Genomic DNA, 24,613 nt, shown 5'->3' with positions numbered 1-24,613 from the left:
AATCTAATTTTTAAATTTTTTTTCTTTCATGTTGATTCCTTCTCATAACATAACTATAGAAATCTTAAAATATTTATTAATCCCAATACAATATTATGTGATACTCTCAACTTGCATAAACCTCCTTCTTTCTAGTTGTTTAATATTGACAAATATATTTATCATCTGTGTTCTATATTACAAGTCATTTAAGTGTGAGGGTATTTTCATGCTATATTTGAATTATAAATATATTGAGTCCTCTTTTAATAATTAAAAATATTGGGATATCAGATTAACCGTAAAAGATTCATTCAAAGCCCATCATATCTTGCCATAGACTGATCCAATTGAACAATGCAAATAAAACACCAAATGACTTGAGGATTTCTTCCTATCTTATTCTTCCCTTCGATCAAATAATCTAAGCCGTGCACGTGTACTGAAGGTGTAGCAGATTGAGGAATTGAACTAGACCGGGTTCAGCTCCAACCGCCGCCGTTGTCCTTCATGAACCGCTTGATCGTCCCCATCAGCTTGCCGGAGGGTTCGGACCAGGGGTCGATCGTGAAGAAGCCGTGTTGCTGCCCCTCGAACTCGGCCAGCTCCACCGGCTTCCCCCACCCCCTCAGACGCACCGCGTACTCCGCCGCCCGGTCCCGCAGCAGATCCCGTCCCCCCACCACCACCAGTATCGGGTCCACCTCTGCCGCCTCTAGGTCCGCGCTCTCCGGCCCCAAAGGATTCACCAGCGGGTGGTCCAGCGTCGCCTCGGAGGGGATCGATAGTCGCCAGTACCGGTCGTTGAGCTCCCGATTCAGGAACGCATCGTCGGGGCACTCCGCCTCCGACCGCGTCGGCTGGGTCCCGCCGAAGAAAGGCATCAGGAGGACGAACCCCCGGAGTCGGAGCGGCGCCAGCGCGGCCCGGCCGGCAGGGGAGCCGAACCGGAGGGCGAGGTGGTGGGCGATGTTCCCGCCGGAGGAGTCACCCGAGATAAACACCCGGGCGAGGTCGGCCGATTCAGCGAGCCACGGGTCTGCGGCGGCCTGGGAGCGGAGCCACTCGACGGAGGCAACGGCGTCGTGGATGGCTGCGGGGAGGCGGTGCTCGGGAGCGAGGCGGTAGTCGGGGGCGACGACGAGGGCGCGGAGGTCGGAGGCGAGGCGAAGGCAGTAGTTCTGGCAGTTGGGCCAGGTGCGGGAGCCGATGCAGAAGCCGCCGCCGTGGAAGTAGAAGAAGACGGGGAGCCTGCCCTCGCCGGGGGCTTGGCTGCGACGAGGGCGGTAGAGGCGGAGGTGGAGGGCGTGGGGGGCGGGGGAGAAGAGGGCGTCCTTCCACTCGACGGAGCCGTCGTCGACGACGGGGATGGGGAAGCTGGGGTTCTGGGACCGGACGATGGCGCCGTCGCTGAGCACGCGGAGGACGCCTCGGCACTCGTCGACCACACGCGGAGGAGAAGAGAAGGAGGATGCCATGGAAGAATCGGCGATGGGAAACAAGGAATTAGGCCTGCGGCGTCGCTTAGGGGGGCTAAAAAAGCGCAAGAGAAGAGAGAGAGAGAGAGAGGGACGAGAGGACGGACGGTGCGGTGGCGTTTTCGTCAGAGTCAAGTGTCGTGAGAGACTGCATCGGAATCATCGGTCTTGTTGTTTTCTTCGTGAGCTGACGTGATATGGGGTTTGACGTGTCTTCTTTTATTGATATCGGTGTGACGTATGGCCTTCTTTTATTGATATTGTCCGGCAAAGAAGATGCTATTTAGTGATATTATAGTTGCTTGCAGTTCTCACTTCTTCATATAGAAGAGCTACGCAGCAATTATGGTGATGCTATTGTATCTTAATATTTGAAAGATAGATGCCGTACCTGGATTTAGTGGGAGAAACCTAAGGTTAATTTCTAGAGCTCTTTATCATTTTAATTTTTAAATTAAAAAAATTTAGAATAAAATTTTTATAGTTATAAAAATAAAATATTTAATCTCATTTACCCTAATATCGTCGTCTTTATCGATGAAAAGTTCAATACGTGTATGAATGATATGAAAATGATAAACAAAAAGATAATTTTAATAATGACGACGGACGATAGAATCATAGGTGGAGTGGTAGTGGTCGACGAGAACGATACGGTGGTTAGTTTTATCGATGTCGATCCGACCATCGATGATGAGGTAGAATGGTAAGGCATTTGCGTTGGCGGCCGCACCACTGTGTTCCTCTTTTGTGATGCGATAATCAACCAAAATGAAGAGGAGACGAAGCGGTACAACGTCGATACATAGGAGGCAATACGACATCGTACCAAACGATGTGGTGGCCAATGAGAACGATACGATGGTTAGCCTTGTCGATGTCGATCCGAACGTCGACGATAAGGAGGTAAAACGGTGAGGCATTTGCGTCGGTGCCGTACCGCCGTGCCTCCTCTTCCTCTTCTAATGATTCGGTAGTAAGTGAGAACGAAGAGAAGGCATAGCGATGCAACGTCGACGTAGAGGAGGTAGTACGATGTCACACCAAACGATATGGTGATCGACGAGAACGAAGAGGATGTAGAGTGGTGCGGTGCCAGAGGAGGAAGAGGAGGCATCCGCATTGGTGCCGCATTGCTCTGCCTCCTTTTTGTTCTCACCAACCATCGCATCATTCAGTGCGGCATCGCACTGCCTCCTTTGCATCGACGTCACACCGCTTTGCCTCCTCTTTGTTCTCGCCGACCACCATATCGTTCAGTGCCACATTGCCTTGCATTCTCTTTATTCTCGTTGACTACCATATCGTTGAAAGAGGAAAAGGAGGCAAAGTGATGCAACACCGATGCCTCACCAGCTTCTTCTTCCTCCTCTTCAATCGTATCGCTCTGCCTCTTCTTCGTTCTTGTTGACCACTGCATCGTTCAGTGTGACACTATACTATTTATGCATTGGCGTTGCATTGCTCTACCTCCTCTTCATTCTCGCTAACCATCCCATTGTTCAGTGTGACATTGTCTCCTATATATCGACGCCACATTGCTTTATCTCTTCTTCATTCTCGTCGACAACCACATCATCAGAAGAGGAAGAGGAGGCAAAGCGGTGCAGCGCAGATGCCTCACTTGCCCTCTCTTCCTCCTTTCGCATCGCACCACTCTATCTTCTCTTCATTCTCATCGACCACGACATCGTTTCAATATAGCGCCTCATTTCCTCCTTTGCATCAATGCCTACTGCTCTACCTTTTCTTCATTCTCGCTAACCACTGCATCGTCGAAAGATTAAGAGGAGGTAGAGTAGTGCGAAGCTGATGCAGATGCCTCACCCCCTCCTCTTCCCATACCACTTTTTGGTGGAAGGAAGAGTTCCCCTATTCTGTAGCTTAAAAAGAAAATGAAGAGCTACTGTAAAGGCTGGAAAAATAAAATGAAGAAAAGGACACCCTTTTATAGCATAGAAATCAGCTAGCTAACACCTTACTCCAATGAGCTAACACACACACACACACACATATATATATATATATATATATATATATATATATATATATATATATATATATATATATATATATATATATATATATATATATATATATATATATATATATCCACAAGCTATATTCTAGCATTAAACCAAGTCATAAAGTAAAATTATCATTTACTCATTCATTGCCTAAGATTTTAAATATCTTGCACATTTTATTGAATTCAATTAGATCATAAAGATCCATATCTATTCTTGATCCAAGTCGATCTAATATATCGATAAACTTAAATCGATGAGTGATATATGGATCATTTTTTTATAATTACGTAGCCCGTAAATACAGAGTCATTCGCTCTTACACCATCTTAAATTTTTAATCGATGACACTACATCTTAAAAGCTTAATCTTACATATGAGACATGATTTATAGATTTAAATTCCTAACATGATTTTATGTTTGGTTCTCGGAGCTTGAACTAGTCACATTGTAACCCTATGGTTCACTTGCCATTTAGAGAATGAAAGCCTAGGATTACTTTCCTACATATTAAAACAACAAGCAAGAATATATACTACCTTCACAACAAGCTAAGCTATGAAGAATTCCCAAACCAAAAGCGAGCGCAAGCCAAACAAGGCATCCATCCCTTTGGCCATGGGAGGAGGTATCCATCGCAAACCAGAAGGGAATCCCTCACCTTTCAGCCAATCAATTCGATCCACAATAACTGTATAAGAGGAAGCAGCCATGGCTTCTCTCGTCATCGATCCATAGAGAGAGCGAAGAGAGGATTCGATGGACACCAAGCCAAGAACTGCGTCTGCTGCCCGCTCCTACGAGGACTTCAAACCCACAACCGAGCTGGTTCCTGGAGAAGTCTTCGACACCTACCACATTCGTCTTCCCGGCAAGCTCTCTCTCTCTCTCTCTTTCTCTTCTTCTCTTCCTCATCATCATCGTCATACACATGATCAGGTCCGAGAGAAGTCTCTCAGCGTTCGATATTGGTGTCTCATGCTGCAGGTTTCAGGAAGGACCATGTGAGGGTGCAGGTAGACAACCAAGGCAAACTCAGGACCAGCGGCGAGCGGCCACTGGATGGCAGGCGGTGGAGCCGATTCTACGTGGAGTTCACATTGCCAGAAAACTGCAACTTGAGCGACGTCCGAGCTAGGTTCGAGAACGAGACGCTCCAACTGAGGCTCCCGAAGCTGATCGCCCCCGAACCAGTCATTCAAATAGAAGAGCGGGAGGAGGAGAAGAAGTTGCAACCGCCCAAGGAAGAGAAGGACGAGGCTGCTAAATCCAGTGGTGACAAGAAACTGGTGGCAAGAACGGAGACAGACGAGGTAAAGGAGAAGGAGAAGGAAGAGGCTGCTAAATCCAATGGTGACAAGAAAATGGTGCCAAGAACGGAGACAGACAAGGTAAAGGAGAAGGAGAAGGATGAGGCTGCTAAATCCAATGGTGACAAGAAAATGGTGCCAAGAATGGAGACAGAGAAGGTAAAGGAGAAGGAGAAGGAGAAGGAAGAGACTAGCAGCAAAGAGAAGGTTGAGGATCATAAATTAAACGGTGACAAGACAACGTGGCCGAGAGAAGAGGCAGAGAAGGAGAAAGAAGAGGTCAAGGATGATCAAGAGAAGGTTGAGCATGGTGGCGAAGCGAGAGCGGAGCAGCCGGCGTGGCCGGAGTTGGGAGGCATGGTCATGGAGCTGAGCCAGACAGGGAAGACTCTGATTTCGAAACTGGCTGCAGCCATGCTGGTGTTGTTGGGTCTTGTGTTGTACCTCAAGTACAAATTGACGAAGGGGGAGACTCGCAGCGCTGCTAGTCTTTGATTGATGCCTTTGTTTCAAGAACAAAGGCATACTATTGCAGCACTGTAAAAGCATCACAGATATTTGAAATAAAACAGAGATGATACAACTTCAAAAAATGGCTTCCAGTGAGTTCAAGATTTAGATTTGCCAATTACCCACATCCAATTTGAACCTAAATATCCTAACATAGATCATATTTTTGATCTGATGACCCAAATAGCTGGCTAATAATCATTGGATTGGATAAAAATGACTTTTTTATATAACATATATCAGAATTATGCCTAATTCATTGTCACTGTTCCCTGGAACACCTAATGATGTCAAATCAGAGAGAAGTTTTCTATCTTCTCTTTCTGATTGTGAAGGAGACACAGAATTTTGTCTTTTTGAAACACAATATCTACTTCATTCCTGCTTTAACATTCAAGCTAGTGGTAATTGTTGGAATAGGAAAAACAAAAACTGTGGACTGATGAGGAGATTAACTTATCTCAATGGAACAAATGCCAAATGCTAACTTAGGGGCATGATCTTCCACATGTACACCACAGAGACTTGTACAAGTTCCAAATGAGTGTCTAAAATTGGTTCCATACAATCAAATTTGGCAAGCTACCCATCACCAAGCATCATGTCATCACGTCCAGAAATCTGTCATTTGGTGCCCTAGCTACTAGAACAGCACAACCAGCAACTACAAGATGACGCTAAAGAATAGGTTTTGAAGACACTGGCAACTTCCACTGCTGTTCTGTTGTGAATTGTTAACTAATTTTTTTATTGGCATCTAGAACAAAGAATGCATGTTCAAATGGTCTAGTAGAAGGATTATGAAAAACATACACTCAATCCATTGAAACAAGCTCTAATTGTGGGCATCGTAAGTTACAGCAAGAGTATGTTTTCACAAGCATATGTTGATGAAAGCATAAACAAATTCATTGTTTTACAGGAGTGATTACCAAAGATGCTGTGCAAAATACGAAGTAGCAGAACATACGATACATAGCTTTCTGCATTGCATGTCTTGGTGTCAGCTTCTTCTGGCCTTCTCTAGATCAGGTAGATCTGCAATCATAGAAACATATTTCAGAAACGGCAGGCCGTGCTTGAATAAATGTGCTGACTAATAAGACTCCTTAAAATTTTTTTTACGTCCATGACCAGGTGGCTAAAAACCATCTGTTACAATGGACCTGAATCAAGTTCCAAAAGTTACAATGGAACTTTAGGCAAGGCACCACATAAGCCCTGATGGTTTGTACACACATGGTCAACTTTCTATTCTAAATGGCCTGGAAGATCAAAATGTCACTGCTACAGAGGCAAAATCTTATTAACAAATAGAGTGTAGATATTCTTACAGAGTAATCCATCATCATCACTGCTCTCATCATTCATGCCATTTATCTAAACAACAATGGAGATTAAGAGTGGTTAGAGGCTCTATATAGCAACAGCAGAAAAAGTGAGGGGGTCTAAAAGAGTGATTGCACCTCATTGTTTTCATCATCAGAAGCAAGTGAGTCAGCTGTAAAGAGATGGATGTCAGTTTTGATTTGTCCAATAAAGTGTCTTGATTTGTCAAATAAAATGTTCCAATGCAAATTCTTAAAAAGCTCAGAACAAGAAAAACACAAGTGAGTCAGCTGTTTGTTTTCTTTTTCCAACTATCTGTTGAACGGAAGTTCGTCACATTTTACAGGAGGACAACTGTAGTGCCCATTTGCTTGCCTTTTTTACCAAACTCTCCAAATCTGATAGGGTGTGGAGAGATAATTGGCACCCTTGCTCTGAGGAACAATGTTTTGGTTGTACTAGAATCTATAGTAATACATTTGCATATGCTTGGAGGTTTCTTTTTGGTGACGTACTTGAACTTGAACAAGAAGTTTTCATCTGTGAATGAAAAATCAAAATACATTCCAGACAATAACCTGAAATTTCAATTCTGAGTTTTGTATTTTTTTATTTAACTGATATGTCAAAATCTAAATCATTTATTCTAATTCGACAGTACATCCTTCTGGTAACTTTTCCCATGTTGGTGATGCTCCTTGACCAAAATGGCAATCATTTTAGCTAATAGTTATTTTTGAAAATTCTCTCCTAGGTCTTAATAAAATTATGTACCTAGGTCTTAGTAAAATTATACACAGTAGAAATCCACAAGCGATTCAGATTATTGAAGTAACTCATAATTCTAACCATATCTAATTAGCATAAACTTCTAACATGATTTCTTTAGCCCTCTTTTGTTGATCAACCCGTTGATCATTGGACAATTATGGAGCTACAACAGCAAGCATATCCAAAACTGCTCGACATACAGAGGGCTTCATATGATGTTTTCACCTCTTACATCTTTCAGTTATAAGTTGTATTCATGTGAATAGCAACAATATTGACAAGTATTTTCTATGAACTTTGGTTTTATATTGCGGACCATGTATTTAATTGTTAGGTAGTTTTGAGTCAGAACTAATCACTAGAAAGAAAAATCAACTTGATTGGATGGAGCAAATAGAACTAGATGCTGACATAGAAAACAGTAGATAATCTGTTGTTACCATAGAATATCAAGAAGATCTAGATCAAAAGGTCCACTCCTATAAATACACCACGTGATAAAATTAATCTCTGCTATCAAACAACCAGAAGACTGCTGTACCATAAACTGAGATGAAGCAATGAAGTAAAGAAAAAGAAAGTATAAGAAAGACAGAAGCCATAAGAGGGAGGTAGAGAAATGTAAACAAAATAAAACAGTAAACAGAATGACAAAAAACAAGGGAAGTAGCATGAGGCTCCTATCAATGTGGGATATGGAGAAAGGTAATGTATGCAGTCTTACTACAAGGAAAAAGAATGTTATTATGACTCAAACCTAGGTATCCAAATCACTTGGGTAATAGAGTAACTTATAATAATGCCAAGAATCACATCAAGTGTGCAAGCCCGTATCAACTATATATTTCTAAAACAAACTAATATCATCTTAATAGTAGTGATGTTTGCAGTACAACCTACCATGGATGAAACAATAATGCAAGCATACAAACTTGTTGCAGCAGTAAAATTTGGGTGATGGTATGACCGACAATGGAGGAGTAACAATGCAAACAAACTTGTGGCAGCACTACCACAACCAAAACAGTGATATTTCATGAACATAGAAAAACTAGGAAGAATTTGATAAATAACAAAAATAGAAGGTTTAAGAAAAGCATGATTAGTGATAACAGTCAAATGCAGCTTCCTCCCACATACTGTAAAAAGAATGGTCAAAGGGCAATTGGTTGTTTCGATAATGGAAAGCGGTTAAAAGGCCGAGCAAACCACACCCCTTTTCTCTAGTAACCATCTTTAAAGGACAAATTTTTAGAAGGATCCCCTAACATGACATACTTGGATGAATTAAGAAACAAAAATTACTTTCAGTTACGTTTCTTAGAGATATAAATCCATACAAAGATAAATAAGTAGATTATAGATGGTTAGCAGATACCAGAACCTGCCTATAAAGAAAAACTTCACTCCTACACATTTGAGATAAATTTATTAACTCATGTTACATAATATTAGTAATTGAAAGGAGTTTCTACTCATCCAATTCTTGTAAGGCTTGAAATATGCCAAATGACACAAATCAAATGTGGATAGAAAAGCTCATGGACAGGACAAGAATGATAGTAAGTGAAAAAGAACTTTACTAGAACAAACCTAGGTAAGATTTCGAATTGAGAATTTAGTGATTTCAGCTAAAACATATATGGGCAGAACTCAAAAATTGATACATGATAACGTTTCCAATAAAGTTACTCGGACCAGTGAAATACCGTCATAGGGAATAAAGCTAACTTCCTACTTCCAATTGGGGCAAGGTTTCAGCACACTTTCTTAACTTCATGCATCCACTAAAAAAATATTCAGAGAGATAAAACAAAACATATCTATAGTGTACATCCACTAATAAATCCTTAGATATTTAGCTCACAAAAAGTTTTAATAAAATGCTGACAAAACTACACATCCAGGTTTATATTTGGTCATCAATATAACACATCAAGACTTCAGTACAACTACCAAATAACTAAAACTGAAGCAGGCAAAAACAATTGGTTTTACTTCTTCAGATATATACTTACCAATGTCAGATTCTTCGTCATCTTCATCGCACCATTTATTCCAATCAACTTTGATATATGGAGCAGGTTTTTCCTCTGACTTCTGCAACCGCTTCCACCAACCTTTTTGCTCTTTCTTGATTGAGCAGATTATGTTCCTCATCCCAATATTTGTTTTACTAGCCTGATAACACCATTAAAAGACAATAAAAATAATACCATAGAGCCAAAAGGGCTCATAAATTATAAGTGTCACGCCCCCAAATCAGGAGATGCGACAGTCCACCGAATGAACATGATATATATATATATATATAAACCAGAAACTCAAGTCAGCTTGGTGGAAGCTTACACACACTGTAATTAAAATAATGGCAAACACTACATTTAAAAGATTAACATGTTAAAGGAATGAACAAAAGATTATTACTTCAAGAGGTATTATCTAACTGTTTTATATTAGTCACATTTTTCTAACATTAATGTTTTCACCAGTCCTTTAAATGTGGAACACCAATACAATTTTTGATGAGTTACCTGTGCAGGTAGGAGAGGGTTGCAAGTATTTTTTTAAAAATATCTATTACATGGAGAGACGTCCTTCATAGTGCGCACATTGAAACTACTTGTAATAACATCAATAAAGAAATAGCTCATGCATTTCATACAGTTAAATCAATAAGTCCAATAATAAGAAACAACTCATGCTTATCATGTTCATCATGTTCATCATGTGTCCACATTTATGTGTTAATGCCTCTTCTTATTATTTTCCTCTTTTCATCTTATACTTATGTCACATATCATATATACATTTTATTCTATTTCAGAAATATAATAACTAGACACTTAGGTGCATGCTAAATGAACTTACGGGAATCAATCCCAACGTAGGGACAACATTCATGGTGGATTTCACTGCCATTATACATGTTACATTTATCACATAAGGAAACATTTAAAATAGGATGCTAATATGTTACCCTTGAAAATCATCTAATAATATGTTTTCTCTTTAATTCCCTCAAGCTACTGTTGAGTACCACTTAAACTGCCTCATTGCCTCCATCTTGGTAACTTCAATGACATTCATTTACCGATCCAAAGGTTTACATAAGCCTTTGTTTATCGCCCTTGGAAGCCGCAATGAGGCATAAAGAATTATTAAGGACTATACTGAAAATATATATGTATAATATTTATTTATTTATATTGCATGTCAAATTGTCACAAATGTACTTTTAGAAAATCCTAAATTCATATATCAAACATCTATCTATGAGACAAAATTTAAATAACTAACATGTCATGACACAAGAAATACAATCATAAATATTATCATTAAATAATTACAAAAAAGGCAAATAAATTATCACATATCCTAGTATTCAATCAATATATATGAGATATATGCTCACCTAATTTTGATATTCAAACTTCAAAGTACCATTTAAAACCTTACTAAATAATATAAAGCATTTTTAAAACACCTAATTGGATCAACAAGCCACTTACCTTGGGATTTAAGCCTTTATTGAATTATTCCATCTTAAGTTCAATCCTAACATGTGGTGATTAAATTAGTCAAATTAGACAGAAATCACAAAGTATTTTAAATGTTACCTTGAATATCAAAACTGGATGGGCATGTATTTTATATTATTGATTGAATACCAAGATATTTCATAGTTTATGTACCTTTTTGCAATTACCTGACAATAATTACCTGTTAATAAGATTATATATTGCTTGTGTGATAACATGTTAAGTTTTGCCCCATAGATACGTATTTTATATATGAACTTAGCATTTCTACAAGTGCATTTAATGTAACAACTTAACACACGGTATAAATAAAAAATATTATATATATGTACATTTTTAAGTTAGTTCTCAATAATTCAACTACAAAAGATTTAATAGATTTTTTGGATTTCAACTGTGGTAAACCTTCGGACCGGCAAAGGGATAGAGTTTAAATCTACCAAGGTGGAGGCACCGAGATTTTATAACTAGTACTAGGTAGTAGCATTAAAAAGGGTAATGAAGAGAATATATTATCAGATGATTTTCAAGGGTAACAAAAAGTGAGAAATATGTCCTCAGGTGGTTAACCCGTGACTTGACACATAAGATGACGTTTAGGTCCACCAAGGATGCTGTCCACAAGGTGGAGTTGATTCCATCGGGTTTCGGTACTATTTGAGTGTCTAGTTATTATATTTTCTGAAAAGAATAAGACTAGTATATGATATATGATATAAGTATGAAATGAAAGAAGAAAATAAAAAAGATACATCAACACATAAATACAAGCGAATGATGAACATGATTAATATGAGTTGTTTCTTATTGTTGTAATATTAACTTAACTATATGAAATGCATGTGTTGTATTTTTATTGATGTATTACAAATACCTTAATGTGTTTAAAATCATACTTACCTGTCCTTAGATGAGGTTCGTCCACTTCCTAGGTACTTTTTTTTATAAACACTCACCACCATGTACTTGATTTAAGGTTGAATGTGTACCTGGATGTCTCACATGTGTAGGAGGGGATTTTAGGATAGAAAGAATTATGTAAGCCAGGAATTTATATTAAAGGACTATTGAAAGAATTAATGTTAAAAAAATGTGTGACTCCGAGATATAAAACGGTTAGATGATACTTCTTGATGTAATAATATTTTATTCATTCTTGTACCATGGTACTTTTTTAAATATAACATTTGTCATTATTTAGCTATAGTATGTAGGCTTCAACCTGGGTGTGGGTGACTATAAGTTAGCCTGATTTCAGAAAGAGAAAATATATAGTCAAACTTGAATTAGTCTAGCTCATGGCTATTCGATGGACCATCGAGTCCCCTGATTTAGGGACATGACAAGAGAAAAACTTGAAGTTCCTGTAATAATAAGAGCACAACAATTATAGATTTTACACTTTCACCCTCTCTGACTCAAAGATGAAGGCTACATGACAAATGACTTCAAACAAAAATCAACTTGGGACATGTGTATTTTAGGACATATGGTTTCGATATGCAGACAACAACGACGAAAACAGAGTTTTATTTAATTATAAGAAAAAAGACTGTCGAGAAACAATGCGTCAAAGAGATAAATTTGATCCATTGACAAAGAAGACTATGGTCAGTAGGTCCTTTATTTTGTACTTAAGTATGTTGAATTACGTTCATGAAAGCTTGTCAGTAAGACTAACACCATATAAGATGTTCAAAGTCACCTCCACTAGAGGACCAGTATTGATGTGATATTCAATCTTAATTGCAGTGCATAAAATGTATCAAATTGAAGAATTGCCAATTTTTTTGTGCAAGAGCAAAATGTTTTTAACCAATGCTTTCTTCTTAAACTAAGATTAAATTAAACTTTTCACTTCCAGTCAATCATAACTCTCCGGTAACTTATGGAATAAATGGTCATCCAACTGAGCAAAGCCATCTTGAAGTCACACCTGCTTGCACATAAAATTCATCAACTATATCGGGATAATATAACAACTTGAGACCCATTTTCTCCAATTTTAAGTTTCAATTGGCTCATGTTCCTCATATGTTATCCAATTCAACCGAATGCAGAAAAAAATAAAGTTTGACAAAACTGCAACAACAATTAACAAATCACACAAAATATAAGTATATTTTATAATAAGAACAGGCCTCAAGATTTATCAAAATTTTCGCGGGTAAAGAACCTTCCCGGTACCCACAGTTTCATCTGTTGATTCATACACCACAAAGATTATAAAGATTATCATCTTCAGTTTGGCATAAAGATTATAAAAGCTTAGAGATAAAGATCAAGCATCGTACATATAACACATTGACAACATGCTCCTTCCAGCACATACAACACCTAACATGTGTATGTCTAGTCTAAGCAGGCAAATATAACTCAAAACCAGAACATAAATAACGTCATTAGGTTAAGCCAATTTGCACTTTCAAAATGTTCTGCAAAATGTGAAAGGAAGATGAACAAAAGGGAAAGCCGCTTGCCTCGGGAACAATCGAATCGTACAGCTCGAGGCTGAAGTCGAAGTGTTCGCCCTGAGCCCCGACGGCCGAGAACCTAAACGCCCCCTGCGGCTCGCTCTCCACGGAAACATCTCTCGCGTCCGGCAAAGACACGGTCAGGTAAACCTTGTCGGAGCGCTGCGCCCATAGAACTTCCGGTTGGCGGCTAAACACCCAGAAACCAAAGCAAGAATTTCTTGGTCATCATCGGAGAGCAAAAACCAAATAGAAACTGTAAGAGAGTCGCCGGCTTTGTTTACCCCATGGATGAAGATCCTCGAGGAGATGCTCCCCTCAACAAGTGTCGAAGGGGGGTTTTACGTAGTGGAAAGGAAAGGGAAAGGGAGTCGAGAGTGGGCGTCAATGGGCAGGGAAGAGAGAAGATGGGGGAGCAAAGCCGTGCCATTGGCAGCAGAAGCTTCAGAAAAAGAGACACAGAAAAGCCATGTAGTGACTCTCTCTCTCTCTCTCTCTCTCTCTCTCTCTCTCATTACACATTACCCGTTTTCTTCAGTTTTCCATCTCAACAATTTCTAAATTTATATTACGATTCTTATATTTATAAAAAAAAATATTTCTCATATAATTGATTTTTATTAATAAAAATATTATAAAAGATATATATATTTATAAAAATAAAATATTTCTCATTCAATTTATCACTGAATATATATATATATATATATATATATATATGTGATATTTTCACCAATAAATTCGATGAATACATGAAGAGAAATGAGATTAAATATTTTACTTTCATAAATATAAAAAAATTTAATATAATTTTTAAAAATATAAATATTAAAATATTAAAGATATATTTGCAAATGTTATATAAAGACTGCATAATAGTTGTTGACTGGTTGAGGAGGACAAGTAGTTCGAGTGCATCATCGGACGTGACAACAAGACTCTACGACTCGTTCGTTCATTGCTTTGACTTTATTCGACTCATTTCACGTACATTGTGTTTGGAAAAACATCACAATCCTAATGTGAGTTACTGTCGGTAGTCATCTCGACCTCTTTAAACAAATGTCACCCAAAAACACAAAAAAAAGTGATGTATTTTGTGGGAGAATACACTCAAAGGTGATGAGGTCAATAACTTCAAGAGTGATGATATATTTTTAAACCAAAGGGATGATTGGGTTCGGCGTTTTCGGTACGTGGAATCGTTCTCGTTCTTATATCCCTTTTATTTTACTTGTGAAAGTAAAATTCTCAGAGAGAGAGAGAGAGAGAGAGAGAGAGAGTTTTTAACTCCATATCGAACTGAAAGCCATAAGGAGATAAGACATATATAGTGTGCAACTGTTTAGAGGTTTAGAGGTCACTCGTCTTGCCGTAGACAAGAAACTATGGACAATAATAATGGGTCTGAATGAGGTAGGTTTTACTTAAATCTGTTGTAGCTGTGCTACTAAAACCATTTTAGTGTCTTTAGGAGTCAAAATTAGGAATATAATATTATTCTTGGGCTATTATAAAAAGGCCAATGATATGTGGTTTTCTTAATCAGTCCGTCTCATCGTGAATAAATTATGTTAATACGCTTAATATTATTAATATTTTAATCATATTTATTTAAACAAATTCTAGAAGAAATCTGTGTTTTTCTATTTTTGTTTTCCTGAGAGCGCTCATTTTCCTTTTTTTTTTTTTCCTCTGTAGAGCGTTTTTACTAAATTTCGAATTTTATCCCTGAAAAAGTTGAAGAATTTTTTTCACCTTTTTCGATTTTTTAAAATCTTTTTCGTGGTTTAAGTTTGTTTCAAGAAAATTTTGAATCGATTCGAATAAACTCAAACTAGCTTCAAATTTTGATGTAATATTATACATATATATATATATATATATATATATATATATATATATATATATAACACCAATTAAAAATATTTTAATATTTCTATATGCTAAATATTATTTTAAAGAGGAGGACTCGGATTATATATTTTTATGATTTCCATAATATTTTTCTTAATTTTTAAATAATTTTATCATTTTTATTTATTTTTTATTATTTCATATTCTTATATATATATTTTTGGTTCGGCTGAATTCATTGAACCGGTTCTTAACGCATTGAATCAAGCCAAGAAAAAACCGATTGTAAAGAGTTGGGAGGAAAAATAAAGCAAGAATATTTGTAGGATCATAAAGAGTAGAAATGCTATGGAAAAGAAATGAAAATGGGACAACCAGTGGCTTATTCACCCTATTCATTCATAATATGATGATAAATACAGATATTTATGATTGTGCATGGGAGAAGACGAGACATAAAAAGGTTTTCAAAAGGAGATAATTATAAACATTATGCTTATATTATCATAAACTTGTTGTTATAATAAAATACCAGCACCAGGTTTATCTCTGCATAATGTGAGTAACGATATTCATTTAATTTTTATCACAATTTTTTTATATATGAAATACTTACTATCTGCATAATGGTGCACTTTCTTTTCATCTTGAATCAAATCAAAATAAGAAAACAAAAAAAAAAAGTAGACAGGACTTTTTTAAGGGCAAAATAAAGATTTAGTAAAAGAGAAAATCTACAGTAAAATTTCAAAAATTGAAAGTTATTTTTGCTGGGGATAAAATTAACCAAATAACTTCCAGTAGGAATGTCACAGCAGTATGCCGAGGGTCGATAACAACAGCAGCATTTTATATTGGAAAAGACCCGTCCAAAAAAATTTTAATTTTAAACTATAGCAGACCAGACTGCATTCAGCATCGCAACACTGATATACCCTAAAAAATAACTGTGTATATGATAAAACAACATTATGCTAATCCACCCATAAAACAAGCACAGTCGCACCGCATCATATCGACCGCCACTATCGCATAGTTTGTGGTCGCTTAATCGTAACCAATTATCTCGGAAGTTTGCAGGACAAGCAGTGGACTCAGAAGATTGCGGATGCCACAATGGTATAATTGGAATGCAACACAAACATAACGACGGTAGCAGCTTTCTCAAAAACGTTGAAAAATCAGCTAGATGCAACCTTAAAAATTTTGCATGATGTCCCAAAAATTGAAGACGATATAGCAATAGATTTCAGGAGCAACAATCTCCATAATGTATATACTGAATCCCTGGAAAATGTTTAGTAGTCTACTGATTCTTGCACCTGATGTATTCTCATCATTTGGAAAACGAGTGCATCTGTCTGTGCTTCCATCGCCATGGAAAACTCATTATAACACCTAGTAGCCGAGAAGGATACCTATATGAGCAACACCAAAGAAATGGCACATAATGCAGAGAGATGTTGATGCTATCTGATCAGCAGTCACCATATCTTTTTCCTAACCCAAAACAGAAGCATGACAACTCCGAGCACAATGGCAACAGGAGCCCATTTTCGAATCAAAGCCTGTCATCAAGCAGGATCCAAATTCAGTCAGTAATCATAGCACACAGACGCATTCAAAAGTTTCATGTCATGTACTGATTTGTGCAATTAAGTGTATAGATTACATGTGTAAAAATGTGTGAAGTAGCAAATTGTCCTCCCTCAAATGTCCACAACCATCTAACCAGTATCCACACTTCAGAATTCGGTCGTGCCACATGAACAAACAATTTTAGTGACAGGAGCAACTCGTGCCACTTCTTATACACACACACAAACGTATATGCAACAGTAAAGAAAAAACACATCTGCTGACACTCAAGGCATTACCAATGTAAATCCTAGATATATGGCCATAAATGTGTGGTGTAGAGGAAGCTTACTTTTCCTTTATTAGAAAGCAAATATTAGGGGTCCCTTCCATCATTATGGCAACATTAACATTGCTAATAGACTTAATTATCTGTTTGCTTAGCTAAGCATCCATACATGTACCTGATACTATGAAGCTGAATTTTAAAACAAATTATTACTGTCCACCATTTTAACTTAGAAAGGTTTTCGTTTGCCAAAATGCTCATTTTCATGCAAATAAAGATTGGCAACAGCCAACGCAGTCCATGATCTCATACCATGATTTCCGTTGTCCAACCATTAACTCAAATCATAACGTGCCTTTTGCATCATTAACCTTTTCCCTTCTTAGACCCACTTATGTCATACATGTGCATACATTTATAAATGGCCTGCTACAATTATAAATGTCGTGCACCTTACAATTAACATTTAGAAGTACCACACAGCCCAAATTTTAATTTTAATGATCAGATTTGATAGAGTTATATTAACCCAACAACTCAGATGTTACTAGCTTAAAACAACATGCTCAAAATGTATGACCAATTTATTAGTTATTGGCTCATCTTTAGTCCAATGTTAGTAATTGAGGCATCACTACATCCATGCTCAAAGACACTCAAAAACTTAATGTCATGATCAAGGTCCACCAACATGACTCCCAGAATCATTTGCTAGTGGGCAGCTTGTAAGACCCATAACTTGGTGGTGGCTCTATGTTATGATGTGTCTTTTATGTCATCAATGAGTAGCTATTTCCCACAGAGACTTCAATCCCGCCATCTTTATTAGTAGGTCTACTATGATATGTATTGTCCAACCAATGTGATAGAACTATTGCCATAAACTTGAATATAACATGCCTAGAAACATGGCAAGTATTTAAAGACTCATCTAATGTTGTATACTTTTCCAACTCGCCATTAATTCCCAATGCGAGGTTATCAGAGCATCAAACCAGATGTACAACACTCAGCTGTTACCGCATTATCCACGGAGGTTGTCAAACACAAAATCTGAAGCACTATAGTGAAATGTCATTCTATAATGGTATAATCACTCAAATCTTAGTGTTTGTTTATCCAATGCTTTTAAGGATGTTCCCTGATAGTTCTACAACATATTGATGGCAATGTTTACAAGGACTTAAAACCTTTATGTTTCAACAATGACATTGGATATTAGATAGCTAAAGGGCCATCAAGGCCACATTATGCAGAAGTCCAAAATTGAAAACAAAGTGCCTTTTCCCCTTTCTCCTTCCTTGTTTGCAGGAAAGACATGCAATTGGAGAGGCTGCTTCAGGACCAACCGGTGGCCCCATGCTTCCTTCTGCCTCTCCAGTCACCTGGCTTTACACACAAATAAGGCAGGAAAACAGGTATAAGTAGTGTCCATATGGAAATTTGGTCTCACTCAGTTCAGATGTCACTGACAATTTTCATAAAATTCAACTAGATGGTCTGTAAAGGCTAATATGGTCCTAAAATGGTAGACAACTTATTAACATGTACTTGTCAACAGACCTTATTAACATTTACCAGTAAGCACACAAATTCAATACTTAATTGACCCTGGATGATTGTATTAATTTTCCTGAACAAGAAATTTTCTTAAAATTCATGGAAATTGTTTTACGCAAACCCTAGTTAAAAAGCTCCGGTTAGCAAGAGACTTGAGAAAATTTGTGGTATAATCACGAGCCTTCAACCCTGTTAACTCAGGTACCTCTCAGAGAAGTCAAGGCCTCATACTTTCAAGACCTAGTCTCCAAGATACATAACGTACATACCAAGCCCTGACAACACCAAAGGTGTAATTTGATGCAAGGCTCAGGCTAAGCATTTGAGCCTTCACTAAAATTGAGGCACAGCTTTTTAGTCTTTCCTAAGTTGAGGCACAGGTTTCAAGCCTTGCCACTGTTGATTGAAGTTCATAAAGGCTTCACCAAAGGGTATACATCACAATCATCTTTCACATGGCTGCATATGCAAGGTAGAGGGGCACTATCCTACACACTGAAATTTGCAATGCAACAGACTTATAAAGGTGGACCATGTTGTTTAAAAATCAACAAAAGAAAATTATCCTAAGAAAATGTTTTTCCAACCTTATATATTTAACCAGCATAGTGTATGAATAATGGTCAGAAGATATATATTACTAAATAATGGTTAGTGGTACAAGATAAGTTAAAAGGCATGCAACTTGTACTTCAAAAGATTCTATGGTATATCTACATGAATAAACAGTAAGAAATAGAACTGGTGAACATGACTTATCATATGCTTACCTGTCGATTTAGGTCTTTTGCTTTGTCAGCATAGATTCGAGACTCAGATGTCAACCTGCTTGACAATTCACTGACCTCTGCAGGATGCCATCAAAAGCTTTCAGGAATTACATAGCAAAATTTCTATAAGTTAATTATTTCTGAATAGCATTTTCTCTCACTGAGAAGTAAATATTTCTTTTTTTTTTGAAAAAATAAATTTCAAAAGTATAACTCATCAAACTGAAAAATGAGAGCACAAGATCATATATTAGTCAATGAACCGTTAAAATCAGAAAATAAAAAAACTTCAAATATTATGATTGACAATAAATGCTCATGATGATTGTTGCCAATGCTAAAGGTATCTTATGAGAAACGAATCATTCCACCTGTGTTGTGCCTACCCTATGTTTTCAAAATGAAGGAACAAATAATTCACATGATCATCGAATGAATAGCATTCTCATTCCAGCATAAATTGTCAAAGTTTGAATAATTCTTACTCAAGTTTTTCTGATTTCAAGATTTTGGGACTAATTTCTGCTTTAAAAGACAATAACTTGTAGAAAGAGAACGAGTCATAAAGTTACATGCCAAATGCATATACTTAAAAGAGTTCAATGTCAGCGCTCCATCTTCTTCTAGAAGATAAAAACTTGATCTGGTTGTCCAAACAAAAGTTTGTGTAATCAACAAGGTTTCAGCCCAGGGGTCAGTAACATCTTCTTTTGCAAGACTAAAATTCCTATCTCATAAGGTGCTTCTTGCGTATTTGGCACTGACAAAAAAATGTTCTATGATGTAATTTGACACACAATCCACTCAGGATGGGAAATCCACTTTCTTGTTTAGATTAAAAAGTAAGGCAAGAAAAGATGATTCTTATGTGAACTTTTCCCCAATTATTATAATCTTTGTATCATTGTGTTATAAGAACTTCAAAAAATATAACTTCATCAAAGATGATAACACAGTTGAGCAAATATTTTGTTTGTGAATTTCAAGGTTGGATTATAAGATAAATTTTGAAGGTTAGGTATGGTTTTAAACTTTGATACTTCAATCTTGTAATGAACTTTTTGCAATTTGCTTCAATGTTAGCATGGAATAAGAAATTTTTTACCATGATATCTTCACTATTTGTCACAAATTGCTAACAAACATCAGATGTAAAAGAGTAAGTTAACTTACGGTCTAATTTTTCACCAACACCAAGAACCTCCTGAACATTGCGAGTCATTATTTGGTGGACTTCATATAGTTCGTCATTCAGCTTTGCCATATTACGTTGGGTGCGGGTGTCCAAATAAAGTTTCTTGGTCTTCTGTATGAAAGTATCTACATATGGAAAAAACAAAAACAATAGAACATCAGAATGACAGTAATGACATTAAGATGATAAAAACTGTTGTAAAGGAAAATTTACCAAATTTGATAAAAGCATATGGTCTTGCAGCAGTTTCAATTTGACTCCCATTGACCCTCTCAAATTCATTCTTGAGGTCCTCCAAGTATTGGAAAGCAAGCTTCTTAGGGTAAGAACGGTCACACATTGTCAGGTAACAAACACGACCCTCAATAATGTAGCTGAGCAGCTGAGTCAAGGAGAAGTAAAGTAAAAAAGTACCACACTTCAAAGTGAGCATTAAGAAACACTTTCTAGATGTCAGAGACATTAAGAAAAATAACCACCATAGGATACTGGAAAAAGTATGGACCAGTCTCAATGGACATTCTAGAAGCCTCGTAATGACCTTTTGAGAGGTTCTTGAATAAAAGCTTTGCTTGCTGCTTATAGAAGTCAGCATCTTTCTGGTCACGACCATCATCCAATCCTTCTGCTAAAGGTAGGCCATCAGTAACCCGTGCTATCATTGTCAACTTTACCATCTCCACCCACGAGGATAAGAAGCAAAGAAGATTATGAATCACAATGACAGTCAGAACTACCTGTGCATCAAAGGGCAGAGATTAGAAATATAGAAATAATTATTAGGCACTAGACTAACATCACATGAAGAGGTAGCATTGGAAAATATTAAAACAGAAGCTTTTACTTTAGATAATCAACTTCTTGAAACAATTAATATCTCCAAGCTAAACTTTGACTATTTAGGAAATTCTAAGCAAACTAAAGTAGATGAAATAAAGAACTCCAGGGCCAACCGAACAACTCCAAATCAGCTGCTGAACTCTCAAAGAGGTCAAAATATTCACTGCAATAATCCAAAATATAGATGTAAACCAAATTTTGTGGAATATATATCTGCAACCAGTGCAAGCTGATTTAAGAAAGAACTCAATCTACAACTTATACGATACTTTCACTGTTTCACAGTTGCATCTACACACTGCCTTTCTAAAGGACAACATCTGTGCACATGATGCTTATCGGTGCTTATGTTATATATTTATCAGAAACTAAAATGTAGACATAATATAACTTCTGAAATTTAAACACTATCCTAATCAGATAACAATCAAGATCATCAACTAAAGTGGTTTAAGATTTTTCATTTACATTTGAATTTTTAATGATAGGCCTACCCAAGATATTAATAAGTGCAGAGTAAGATACAAAGTTAAATAAAGATTTTGAACCCGTAAAGCCAAGCAACTGAACAAGGAAAAGAGGAGTTAGAATTTCTCTTTCGAAGCAAAAAAGACTAAAATGTGTCATTTCCATGTCAGACATTATGATTCTTATCCTTCCTGAGATGTGGCCGAGAAACTAAAAAAATAAAGATGATTACATTACTGTTTATGTATAATATGGTGTCCTTCTACATTAGATCTTGAGATGGCAGTATTGGTTACACATCTGTACTTCGGATATTTAACTTAGTATATCTTCATAATGTCTTGTGCATGAATTAGAAGTACTTTTTCTAATAATTGTTATGCTTCCCATTGGATCATATATAGTAATCATAGAGTGTTTAAGCAATAAAAAATATTTTGAGTTAATTAATAAAAAATTATTTTGTAACATTCATAATGTTTTTTGCATTAATTTAAAGTACTTTTTTAATGATTTCCATGCTTCCTATAGGATACATATATAGTGATATTGGAGTGTCTATGCAGTAAAAAATATATCTTTTTTAATAAATTAATTACAAATATTTTTGCAACATGATGTGTGTATACTACTTTTGAAGATTAGCCATGTGAGCTTGTCAGCACTTTATTGTGTCTATGATTAATAGGACCTTCCCATAGGTGCATATTTTTAAATGAGATAGCTTGGTTAGCAGAAAAATAGAAGTTGTGTATCTTTCTTAAATAAAATATTAAAATAATGAATCATTTGAAAGGCTTCGAGCAGCATCCAATGCTAATCCAATATTAAGTGATCATCAAAATAAGCAAAAGATCAATACAAACATCAAGAAAATTCCAAATATTAAAATAAAAATGTAATTGGATTTTGAAACTACATAAGTGTCACACCAAATGGGCAGGAAATGACTAGCATGAACCGTTGGTTTGCTTGGTAACACAACTATCATATAACAACAACAACAAAGTCCCAACAAGAAAATTATAGAAAAGATAAAACCAATGCATCTTATATTGATGATGAGCACATTTGTCCTTAGAGAACATCATGATGTCAAATGATACAATCCGAAAGGAATAATGTATGATACAAATTGAGCTTCCTACACCAAATTAGCAATCGGTTGAAATGTATGTAAATACTTCAGAAGGAGCCATTCCACAACCAATTAATACAGCAAAGAACAAGATCCGAGGCAGCTGCATGGGGGAAACGCGTGACAATTGCTTTTCGTAATTCGTGTCCACATTAGGTGCAAAAGTATCTGAATTGTGGTAGATTGGTGTCATGACGCATGGCCCTTTTACCCATCTCCACCACCAAATCCATGTAGATCTAAGTAGTTCCAATCTTGCCTCGATCAAGAAACCCTAACCCAAAACACGAATTTAAACCCTAGATCTGATGTCCAAAACAACAACCAAGCGAAACATACACACCACCAAGAAAATAAAGAAACAAAGAAGGAAAGAACCTAACCGCCGATCAACAGAAAAAATCACACTACATCAGAAGACCCGAATAATTCAAAGCACAAAAAGGAGAAAAATAACGCATTTAATGGATCTTTGTTGAGCAGAAAAGCAAGATCGAGATCAACTCGAGGATTACCGGAGAGCTCAACTCAAGGGATTCTACGAAAGGACAGCCGGAGAGTCGATCGGCAGCCTTGAGATCCTTGTTGGGTCCCGGGAGCGTCGCCGCGGACGTGGGGATCGAAATAAGAAGCAGATACGAAGAAAGAAAGAGATACGAAACGCGTGCTTCCAAGGGAACTGCGATTCAACGGAGGTGAAACTTAAAAGGACAAAATCGCATATTTACCCCTTAATTTTTAGTTTAATACGCAACTATCATTTGCATAATAATAAACGATGAAAACTTCAAATTATATTAAAAATGTTATTCAAAAAATATAAGATAGAATTTAAATAATAGTATTTTAATTATTTTACCCCTTTAAGATTAAGCTTTCGATGTAAGCATTAAAGAATATTTTCTTTTATTTTAATAATAGTTAATCAATAGAATAATAACCAAGAAAATTCAAATAATATCAATATTATTAAAAAATATGAAATATATTTTTGGATATTAGTTTACCCGTTTAAGGTTAAGTTTTCAATGAAAGTATTAAAGAACATTTCAAATGCTATATTAGATTGGATAGGGGTAAATATGTTATTTTCAAATTTAAAAGGGAAATTTATGTAAAAGCACCAACTTGCTCTTCCTGACTTGCTGGTTAAGCACTACAGGTGTGTTGGCTTATAATTAAGGCCACTATTTTTTTCCATATGTTTTGGGAAAATAATATATTTTATTATAGAACTTTTCTCTGTAACAATTAAAATTTATGACAAAATTTCCTTTTTTTCCATTTCCCTTGCAAAGTTGCTCTTAGTGACAAACTTTATGGTTTACTTTTAGTTTAAGATGGCGCATAATATATATATATATATATATATATATATATATATATATATATATATATATATATATAATGGACGAGTAATTTTTTTAAAGGAAACTCTATTTTGGTTTTTTTTTAATGTGTCTTTTGTTTTCTTAAATAAAACTCGTTGTTGTAGT

The 24,613-nt window shown here is 36.5% G+C and overlaps 4 protein-coding genes across 5 annotated transcripts; 1 reads left to right on the top strand and 3 right to left on the bottom strand.

Annotated features, from left to right (window-relative positions):
* Positions 1-269: 269 nt before the first annotated feature.
* On the bottom strand, positions 270-1,573 carry LOC103989448 (carboxylesterase 15). The gene has a single exon (XM_009408287.3). The coding sequence runs from the start codon at positions 1,455-1,457 to the stop codon at positions 462-464; it is 996 nt and encodes a 331-aa protein (XP_009406562.2). The 5' UTR covers positions 1,458-1,573; the 3' UTR covers positions 270-461.
* Positions 1,574-4,200: 2,627 nt separating this feature from the next.
* On the top strand, positions 4,201-5,398 carry LOC135677852 (protein RESTRICTED TEV MOVEMENT 2-like). Its single transcript, XM_065190262.1, has 2 exons — positions 4,201-4,357; positions 4,474-5,398. The coding sequence occupies exons 1-2, from the start codon at positions 4,246-4,248 to the stop codon at positions 5,289-5,291; spliced, it is 930 nt and encodes a 309-aa protein (XP_065046334.1). The 5' UTR covers positions 4,201-4,245; the 3' UTR covers positions 5,292-5,398.
* Positions 5,399-6,104: 706 nt separating this feature from the next.
* LOC135677054 (co-chaperone protein p23-2-like) lies at positions 6,105-13,950 on the bottom strand. Its single transcript, XM_065188923.1, has 6 exons — positions 13,707-13,950; positions 13,429-13,612; positions 9,425-9,587; positions 6,773-6,807; positions 6,641-6,686; positions 6,105-6,344 (listed from the first exon to the last, which is right to left on the bottom strand). The coding sequence occupies exons 1-6, from the start codon at positions 13,850-13,852 to the stop codon at positions 6,310-6,312; spliced, it is 609 nt and encodes a 202-aa protein (XP_065044995.1). The 5' UTR covers positions 13,853-13,950; the 3' UTR covers positions 6,105-6,309.
* A 2,431-nt stretch (positions 13,951-16,381) lies between these two features.
* LOC103989444 (25.3 kDa vesicle transport protein SEC22-1) lies at positions 16,382-23,794 on the bottom strand. 2 transcript variants are annotated; one of them, XM_009408283.3, is made up of 6 exons: positions 23,633-23,793; positions 21,161-21,408; positions 20,885-21,045; positions 20,650-20,796; positions 19,477-19,553; positions 16,382-16,847 (listed from the first exon to the last, which is right to left on the bottom strand). In XM_009408283.3, the coding sequence occupies exons 2-6, from the start codon at positions 21,346-21,348 to the stop codon at positions 16,764-16,766; spliced, it is 657 nt and encodes a 218-aa protein (XP_009406558.1). In that variant the 5' UTR covers positions 21,349-21,408; positions 23,633-23,793; the 3' UTR covers positions 16,382-16,763. The 2 variants fall into 2 exon arrangements, with proteins under 2 accessions (XP_009406558.1, XP_009406559.1); XM_009408284.3 differs by lacking the exon at positions 16,382-16,847 and adding an exon at positions 18,201-18,535 and having other exon boundaries at positions 23,633-23,794.
* Positions 23,795-24,613: the final 819 nt, after the last annotated feature.

The sequence above is a fragment of the Musa acuminata genome, chromosome BXJ1-6 (genome assembly GCF_036884655.1).
Source record: "Musa acuminata AAA Group cultivar baxijiao chromosome BXJ1-6, Cavendish_Baxijiao_AAA, whole genome shotgun sequence".
Classification (NCBI taxonomy): domain Eukaryota; kingdom Viridiplantae; phylum Streptophyta; class Magnoliopsida; order Zingiberales; family Musaceae; genus Musa; species Musa acuminata.
This window is presented reverse-complemented; position numbering and strand designations above follow the sequence as displayed.

Bases quoted from the DNA above. Each gene is read 5' to 3' on its own strand.
- LOC103989448 (XM_009408287.3), bottom strand. From the start codon at position 1,457: ATGGCATCCTCCTTCTCTTCTCCTCCGCGTGTGGTCGACGAGTGCCGA.
- LOC135677852 (XM_065190262.1), top strand. From the start codon at position 4,246: ATGGACACCAAGCCAAGAACTGCGTCTGCTGCCCGCTCCTACGAGGAC. The intron at 4,358-4,473 runs GCAAGCTCTCTC...CTCATGCTGCAG, and splicing joins CTACCACATTCGTCTTCCCG to GTTTCAGGAAGGACCATGTG.
- LOC135677054 (XM_065188923.1), bottom strand. From the start codon at position 13,852: ATGGCACGGCTTTGCTCCCCCATCTTCTCTCTTCCCTGCCCATTGACG. The intron at 6,687-6,772 runs GTGCAATCACTC...ATTGTTGTTTAG, and splicing joins CTGATGATGAAAACAATGAG to ATAAATGGCATGAATGATGA. The intron at 6,345-6,640 runs GTAAGAATATCT...CTATGATTGCAG, and splicing joins TGATGATGATGGATTACTCT to ATCTACCTGATCTAGAGAAG.
- LOC103989444 (XM_009408283.3), bottom strand. From the start codon at position 21,348: ATGGTAAAGTTGACAATGATAGCACGGGTTACTGATGGCCTACCTTTA. The intron at 19,554-20,649 runs GTAAGTTAACTT...GGCATCCTGCAG, and splicing joins TGTTGGTGAAAAATTAGACC to AGGTCAGTGAATTGTCAAGC. The intron at 16,848-19,476 runs GTAAGCATATGA...GCTTGATGACAG, and splicing joins CAAAAGACCTAAATCGACAG to GCTTTGATTCGAAAATGGGC.